This window comes from Henckelia pumila, chromosome 4 (genome assembly GCF_033568475.1).
Source record: "Henckelia pumila isolate YLH828 chromosome 4, ASM3356847v2, whole genome shotgun sequence".
In the NCBI taxonomy this organism is placed as follows: Eukaryota; Viridiplantae; Streptophyta; class Magnoliopsida; order Lamiales; family Gesneriaceae; genus Henckelia; species Henckelia pumila.
Window position 1 is genome coordinate 27,687,899 of NC_133123.1, and position 9,598 is coordinate 27,697,496.

Below are 9,598 nucleotides of genomic sequence, written 5' to 3' on the forward strand. Positions count from 1 at the left end.
ATATTTTGTTAAAAAAAAACAAATCATGTAGGTTTGGGTTGATCGGGTTAATCGAGTTCGGGTCGGTCGCTATTGATTTATTCGGGTTTGTTTTGAGAAATTTTTAAAAAGTTTTTGTACTTATTTATAGAATTAATTAACAAATATTTAATATATTTTTTTGTATGGTATGTTTGAAAAAAAATATATTTGTATATTGTATCATAGAATTTCAACAAGTAATAATTATTTTGTAAAACATTGATTTTTAAAAATAATTTAAATTTGTGTAGTAAGTATATTTTATATTTCGTACAATTAAACTTTCAAATTTAAATTATATAATATAGAACTATATAAGTGAAATTTGTTATTATGTATTTAAATCAAAATATATTGATTATTATTGTGTGTATTTAATTATTTTGTTAAAAAAATTAAATATTTCGGGTCCATTCCGAACCCCAAAACCTCAACCTTAATCTGATAATTTTCTGGTCAACTCGGGTCGGGTTCAATTTTGACACCCCTAAAACTACTCAATAAATAATAAAATAAATAATAATAATTTCGTTAAGAGTTTTTTTTAGCAAGACAAACAATTAAAAATAAATTTTAAAATAATTTTGATATACTGTATTAATTTAATTATAGGGCATGTAACTCTCTATGACTCTTTGTACACATAGCATTATCCTTACTTAAATATAAGCAAGATTAACTCATCTCACAAATAAAAATCTGTGAGGCCGTCACACAAAAAACATATAAAAATTGGCCCAAAGAACATCGATCTCTAATATGTTATATATCAAGGTAATCAAAATAGTCAACAAAATCTAGTCAAGATTAAATTCGGGATTATAGGTGCAAAAGCATTTACATCAACAGCACATAAAATAAAATTGTAGAAACTTGTGTCAGTTACAAGTCGCTATTCAAATCTGTAGTGATAATATTGCAATATCTCATGCACAGATTGTGAATTAATAGTTTTTCTTAATCTTTCGTCCGATACCCAAAATATTTATACTTATATATATGCTTCCAATTAGTATGTGATACGTACAGCATAGGATGAGAAATATTATAACAATGGGAAAATATATCCACATATATGGAAGCCTCTCGCTTTGCTTTGCCTTGTTTTTTAATTTATTATGCCGTACAGTACTTTGTTATTCTGGAGGAGCCGATCTTTTTAGCCAAATGAGACCATTTTTCATAGCAAACAGAGGAAGAGGTCATACGCGGGGTGGGATTCTTGACAGCTCCAATATCTTTAATGTACTAAACTTTGGTGCTCGTGGCGATGGATCCTCGTACGAAAATGAGGTACTTTTTTTAAAAAAATTATTTGAATATAATGTGTTTTGTGCATGGCATAATTAATTTAATTTTATGATCGTGTGGTTCTTAATGATTTGAAAGGCATTTGAAGCTGCATGGGCCGCAACGTGCAAAGCTGATGGAGGGGTGATGGTTGTGCCCTCAGGATATACGTTTCTGCTTCGACCCATAATTTTCAGTGGGGGTAAATGCCAATCTAACGTTGTGGTCCAGGTAATTTTTTTTTTTATTTTAAAGAATTATTTTTTTATACATGTATATATATATATTAGCTATAGTGACATCAAAAATTTGAACATACATACGTGTGGTGTAGGTGGATGGGGAAATCGTCGCTCCTCCAAACAAATCGGATTGGGAGGAAAATGCAAGTCAGTGGATCTTATTTGTGGAGTGCAAAAACGGGTTAACCATAAGAGGGAACGGCGGCGTCTTCGACGGACGCGGCCAGGCTTGGTGGAATCCCAATAAGGATTACATGTATGGCCACAAGCATAAGTTGGTTGCACCACTTGATCAGGCTTGGTGGGATCGCAATGGGGATTACATGTATGGCCGCAAGCATAAGTTGGTTGCACCACATGAGGCTTGGTGGAATCGCAATGGGGATTACATATATGGCCACAAGCATAAGTTGGCTGCAGGATTTGCACCTAATGTGAGTATAATTTTTCGGAAGATCATAAAAATTGTTTGTGTGTTTTTGGTGAGTATAGTATTTTGACAATTAATGTTTTGTTAAATGGCAGGCAATGACTATTTCGAACAGTTTTAACGTGACGGTAACAGGAATAACAATACAAAACAGTCCTCGTATGCACATTGACATCGAGTACTGCCAACAAGTTAAAGTGTTCAATTTCACGGTCTCCTCTCCTGGTGACAGCAGAAACACCGATGGGATTCACCTCTCACGCAGCCAACATGTTGACATTCACAACTCGACTCTCGCGTGTGGTAAGAATTCTTCCTCGTTTTGTACGTACGTTTGGGATAAAAAAGCGTCACTGATTTCATAATTGACGAGTGTTTTGATTATTGTAGGAGACGATTGTGTCTCGATACAAACCGGGTGCTCCGATATAGAAATATACGACGTGAATTGTGGGCCTGGGCATGGATACAGCATCGGGGGTCTAGGATATCATAAGCAACAAGCGCAGGTTTCGGACATCATAATTCGCGATTCCAGTGTACGAGACTCGATGACGGGAGTCAGGATAAAGACTTGGGAGGTAATTGAGCAAAAAACTAGCTATGACCTTTTACTATCATTAATTTTCATGTTTCAAAAGATTCACGTCACTTATTTTTAAAGGTTGCAAGCATGATAACTTACAAATACCTTGTTTCTAACTGCAGGGTGGCTCAGGATTGGTGCAAAATGTTACATTCTCAAACATTATGATGTCGGATGTTAAAATTCCCATCACCATAGATCAACACTACTGCGGAGGAGCCAAGGGCTGCGGCAACGAGGGCTCGGCGGTAGCGATAACAGGCATAACATATCAGAATATAACAGGGACATATACCAAGACATCCGTTTCTCTTATGTGCAGCGACCAGGAGCCATGCAAAGATTTAAAAGTGGCAGATATACGCCTAACACCGTCAGGCTACAAGAAAAAGGGAAGCGGTAAAGGACCATATTGTTCCAACGCATATGGAGAAGTGCTTACCCAAACATTGCCCCCTTTAAATGATTGTTTGCAAGTAGATAGTCTAGCATACTAAAGTTGAACGGTCTGCAAGGAAATGTAAGAGGCTTCTTAAAGCCCGACAGCCATCAGTTTTAACACACAAAAGTTATCTAATATAGAATAATATCCGATAAAAAAAAAAAAAAATCATTATCGATTCCAAGGTGTTCTATTAGTTTTTTTGGCTCTGGTCTAACTTAAAAAAAAAAAAAAAGTGTCATGTGAACACTCATTGTACTTCATAACGATGTTCTTAAGTTAAATCAGCAAAACTAATTGGTGGCAAACATATATAAATTTGCCTAGCAAAACTAATTGGTGGCAAACATATATAAATTTGTCTAAGAGACAAACAATGAAATAAAATATAATTTTTTTTTGGTGTAACTAATTGACAAAATAACAATGTAATAGCTGTAAAAATGCAATCATACTTAAAAATATAATATAAATTAGATGGCGCAATTCAAAGCAAGATGGGCAATCCGATTATCCGAGAAGAATAAATCAACACAGTCCAATTATATAATCTAGAAATTAATTTCAACACTTTAATTTAAGAAACATGTTTAACAAGTCAATACAAATTTTGAATCCTGTCAAACAATTATTTAACAATATTAAAAATCAAAACAAATAAACAATAATGTCAAGTTAGGGCTCCCGGATCCCAAATCTAAAACACAGAAAATATTACATATTTACTAATCCATGGCGTGGACGGTAGTTTTTACTGATTTGATGAAATTTCTCTACTAATCTTGATAAATTATTATGAAAAGCTTAAAGTTGAAAGCCTCCAAAACACACAACTATTTTTCTTAGAGAAACAAAAAGCAGGAAAATAAAAAGATTTGCTTTTCATGTAAAATAAGATTCTCACTTTTTGAGAATGATTGAACGAGAAAGAATTATAAAATGTGCCGATTGGATTGGACGTACAATTTTTTTCCGCTTAAAATAGTTGCTTAAAATAGATTAATCTTCTATATAAATAAACATAAATTTAAACAGAAAGTTGTATATTTTTTTAATATTATATTATTATATAATATAAATATAAATATTTCAAAAATGTTGATGAGTAATAGAATGCTCATGACACGACACGACTTTTCAAACATCTACTAATTCATAATTACAATTCATCGGACACGACTCTTCGATTTTAACAATCCTTTAACCAATTCAAATTAAGAATTCTCTGAAAATGAATCACACTGCATTTTCCCTAATAATCTATTTTCAATATAATTTAAAATTAATTTAAAATAGAAAGAAAAAAACTTATTATCAATGCGCACAATTACATATATTAAATTAAAATTTTCAAAAATAAACACATTGATTAAATTACATGTATTACATAAATGATTTTTTTTTTTACAAAAATCGACCGTACAGTTTTGTGAATTAAAAGTCCTTAATTAATTAAAGCTCACAATTAGAAAATCTCGAGAATCGATAATTAAATTAAAATATTTATGATTACTGTTTTTTTAATTTCAAAATATTTCATGATTGTCTCTTTGATTTCTGTGCAACTACTTTAATGAAATATTATAAATTATGGGATGTATATAACATCATATTTTAAAAATAACAAAATCCTTTTCACGAAATAATGCTAAATTTAAATTGTATATTCATTTTTTAGATTATATATTCAACGACATGTTTAATAATATTACGCAAAGATAATGTTAAATTTAAATTTTATAAAAGGTATAATTTTTTTTTAAATATTTAACAACATATTTAAAAAAAATGTTACACAAATAAGACTGAAAAATATATAACATAATAAAAAAAACAGCAAAATACAATATTTTTTTAGATGCACATATAAAAAAATGTTACGTATTAAAACTCAAAAAATATTACAGAATATTTAAAAGAAAGCAAAATCCATTTACGAGATAATGTTGAATTAATTTTTTTTAACAATATAAGTCATTTTAGATTATATACTCAACAGCAGATTTAAAACAATGTCACACAATAAGGCAAAAAAAAATTAGCATATTTAAAAAACAACAAAATTCTTTTACAAGATAATGTTAAGTTCATATTTTTCAAACATTATAATCTATTTTTAGATAATATTACGAGATCTTTTTATTGTAAAAATTACCAAAAAAATATAATACTATGAAGGTAATATAAGTAATTGTATATATACAAATGCTATATATACATATATATATCGAGGATCCAAGTATATCAAATCTATATATATATATATATATATAATAACTGAGTTTTTGTCAAATATAATAAAATTCCGCCAAAAATAATTAGCTAAAAAAGGAAAACTAAGAAAATTTATTTCTATTTATGTTTTAAATGCTACGAGGCCTGTTCAATTCTTTTCATACATTATATATATATATATATATATATATATATATATATAATTTATAAAGATAACTCATATAATTGACGCAAATTGCATAGTTGATAACGTTCTCATTTGCTAAAAATTTACACTTTAAAATGTAGATAAATAAATACTACAAATATAATAATAAAAAAATTATAATTTAAAAATTTGCTTAATTAATCTATACAAATTCAATAATTTTAGTAATCGTATATATGAAATAAATTCTTTAATAAATAAATTTTTAATAATTATTATATTTCTTTAATAATACAACAAAATTAGAAAATTTAATAATTACATATAAAATGTACCATAAATGAAATAATCACTTAAATTATTTTAAATTTTAAACAGTTAAAAAGCCTTTAATTTTAAAGGTTGAATTTTCTTAAATAAAATACAAAGATTATATTTAATAATATGAAAGATTGACAACAATAGAAATTGAACATTATTAGCAGAAAATTTTTATTAGTTTGCAATATATTTAACATATTATGAAGTTTTAAATTTTAAAATAATATATTAAAAATGATTTTCCATAATCATTGCATATATATAGATGCAAATATTCAATTTGCTATAATAGAATAAAATATAATCTATATGCAGACATAAACTGAGCTCCAAATATTCAATTTAAATTATTATTAACCATATTTATAACAAATACTTATTTATTCTAGATATACGAAAATTTATAGATTTAAAAACATGTATAAACCGTATAAATATTTACATATATTTATCTACAATAGAAATAGATATATTTATGTAATATACGCAATAAAATACAAAGATTATATTTAATAATATAAAAAATTGACCAATAATGGAAATTGAACATTATTAACAGGAAATTTTTATTAGTTTACAATATTTACCATATTGATGAAGACTCAAATTTTAAAAGAATATATTAAAAATATTTTTCATAATCACTGTATATTTTTAATTTGCTATAATAGAATACAAGATAATCTATATATCTATATATAATAATGGAAATTGAATATTATTAACAGAAAGTTATTATTAGTTTACAATATTTACCATATTTATTAAGGCTCAATTTTTAAAAGAATATATTAAAAAGATTTTTCATAAACTGAGCTCCAAATATTCAATTTGAATTATTATTAACCATATTTATAACAAATACTTATTTATTCTAAATATACAAAAATTTATATATTTAGAAACATTTATATACCGTATAAATATTTGCATATATTTATCTACAATATAAAATAGATATATTTATGTAATATACGTAATAAAATACAAATATTATATTTAATAATATAAAAAATTGATCAAGAATAGAAATTGAACATTATTAAGAGAAAATTTTTATTAGTTTACAATATTTACCATACTCAATTTTTAAAAGAATATATTAAAAATATTTTCCATAATCATTGTATATATTTAATTTGCTATAATAGAATACAAGATAATCTATATATCTATATATAATAATGGAAATTGAAAATTATTAATAGAAAATTATTATTAGTTTACAATATTTACCATATTTATGAAGGCTCAATTTTTAAAAGAATATATTAAAAAAAATTCATAAATTGAGCTCCAAATATTCAATTTGAATTATTATTAACCATATTTATAACAAATACATATTTATTCTAGATATACAAAAATTTATAGATTTAGGCCATCTCCAATCAGGCACCATTTTGGCGTCAAAACGCCAAAATGGCGCCTGATTTGTTGCTCCAACCTAACGCCATTTTTGGCGCTAGGTTGGTGCAACGCTACAGTGTTGCACCATATTTGGTGCAACATTGTAGCTTAACGCTATCTTATTATTTTTTTTCTTTCTTTTTGTTTTCTAATTAATTATTTAATTATTTAAATTATTAAAATTAAAATTCATAAATTAAATAATGAGTTTAAATATTTAAATAAATAAAATAAATTATTTAAAAAAAATTAAAATTATTCTGAAAATATATGTTATTAAAATTTTTAATTCATTAATATTTCTATGTAGAAAATATTATTTTAGAAATTATTGATATTTTAATTATTGTGTTTAAAAATATTTTGTGGAATAAATTAGTTGTTGTGAATAAAATAATAGAGAATATTCCGAGAATATTTCTTTTAGTGTAGAGTTTAGAGTTAATGGGTTGAAGACGAGTGTTGTATTCGGTGTAAGAATTACAATATTTTGAAGTTAGTGTTACACTAAAATAGCGTAATGGGTTGGAGATGACCTTAGAAACATGTATAAACCGTATAAATATTTACATATATTTATCTACAGTAGAAATAGATATATTTATGTAATATACGTAATAAAATACAAAGATTATATTTAATAATATAAAAAAATTGACCAAGAATGGAAATTGAACATTATTCAAAGAAAATTTTTATTAGTTTACAATATTTATCATATTTATGAAGGCTCAAATTTTAAAAGAATATATTAAAAATATTTTTCATAATCATTGTATATATTCAATTTGCTATAATAGAATACAAGATAATCTATATATCTATGTATAATAATGAAAATTGAACATTATTAACAGAAAATTATTATTAGTTTACAATATTTACCATATTTATGAAGACTCAATTTTTAAAAGAATATATTAAAAAGATTTTTCGTAATCATTGCATATATTCAATTTTCTATAATAGAATATAAGATAATCTATATATCTATATATAATATTATAGATTTCGGAGAAAGATAAATAAAATATTATTTTCAGAAAACAGACATAAACAGAGCTACAAATATTCAGTTTGAATTATTATTAACCATATTTATAACAAAACTTATTTTATTTTAGATATACGAAAATTTATATTATATATTTATAAACATGTATAAACCATATAAATATTTACTTATATTTATCTACAATAAAAATAGATATATTTATGTAATCTCCGTAATAAAAAAAAAAAGATACGACTCATGAAATTTCCATCGATAATTAAAACAATAAAATCAAAAATAATAAATAAAATAGAATACATTTCCAATTTTGATTAGATCCCAATTATTGTATGAATAAACATATATTTAACCTTTAAACTGTGAAGAGTTTAACTTCTTCTTCAAATTGTCAAGCAGAATCACCAATCAGTATACATAATCACCTATCAATACATACAAAATGGCACCATTGTTTCGAGTTATTCGTGATATTAATATTTCAGACTGGCATTGGTCGCTGAAGTTGAGATTAATACGATGTTACGATCTTCCTTCTTACCAAAGCAAAGAAAAACCGACAATGGAATGTATATTCCAAGATATTGAGGTACACGAACTTTATGTGATTTATATTTATCTCCTATTAAAATTCCAATATTTTTGTTTTTACTAATTTTTTTATATTTATTTTTATCTTCAACCTCACTTACACTTTTTTTTTCTTCTAAACTTAAGGGAACACGCATTCATGCAACTATCAAAGATAATATCATATCTTCAACCTCACTTAGACTTTTTTTTCTCTAATCCATATTTCGATTGTTTGTTTAAATGTTTATTCTTAATATTATTTTTCATCATTAACTGTATGAAATAATATCACGTGCATCGCATAACATATTTTTGTTTAAAGATTTTTTGTCGTTTTTAAAAATATTTTTTTAACATTAACCTTATTACTCATTGTAAAATTAAATTTGTTAAAATTTTAATTTTACAGTCAATATTTTAATTTAATCAAATTTAATTATATTATACACAAAATAGTTCGTGCATCGCACGGATGAAATACTAGTAGAATTTTAAAACGGTATTGATATTTGATAGGATTTCATTTAACTAACTGAAATCCTTATAAAATTGATCGGATTTCATGGGATTTGAGTTTATAAAATAATAAAATTATTTCTAATAATAAATTTATAAACTTTAGTTATAAATTTAAGTTTTTCAAAGTAAAAAATTTAAACAATTTTATTTTTTAATATAAGTTTATTCTAAAATTATTTTCGTATATGCTTAACTCGAAACATTATTTTCATAGAATTATAATTTTTTTGATACTTTTAATAATAAATAGATTTTATAATACAAAACATATCAACATCTTTAAGTTATTTAAAATAAGTTTACCCAAACACTTTAACAATTTATTTTTAAAATAAGTTCTAACATCTTATAAACTCGTAAAACTGCTTT

General features: G+C 25.2%; 1 protein-coding gene across 1 annotated transcript; it reads left to right on the plus strand.

Moving 5' to 3' along the window:
* The first annotated feature begins 1,067 nt into the window (after positions 1-1,067).
* On the plus strand, positions 1,068-3,152 carry LOC140867373 (polygalacturonase At1g48100-like). The gene is made up of 6 exons (XM_073272447.1): positions 1,068-1,314; positions 1,411-1,542; positions 1,646-1,987; positions 2,079-2,286; positions 2,374-2,564; positions 2,692-3,152. Exons 1-6 carry the CDS (start codon positions 1,075-1,077, stop codon positions 3,064-3,066), a joined length of 1,488 nt encoding a protein of 495 aa, XP_073128548.1. The 5' UTR covers positions 1,068-1,074; the 3' UTR covers positions 3,067-3,152.
* The last annotated feature ends 6,446 nt before the right edge of the window (positions 3,153-9,598 follow it).

Bases quoted from the DNA above. Each gene is read 5' to 3' on its own strand.
- LOC140867373 (XM_073272447.1), top strand. From the start codon at position 1,075: ATGGGAAAATATATCCACATATATGGAAGCCTCTCGCTTTGCTTTGCC. The intron at 1,988-2,078 runs GTGAGTATAATT...GTTAAATGGCAG, and splicing joins CTGCAGGATTTGCACCTAAT to GCAATGACTATTTCGAACAG. The intron at 2,287-2,373 runs GTAAGAATTCTT...TGATTATTGTAG, and splicing joins CAACTCGACTCTCGCGTGTG to GAGACGATTGTGTCTCGATA.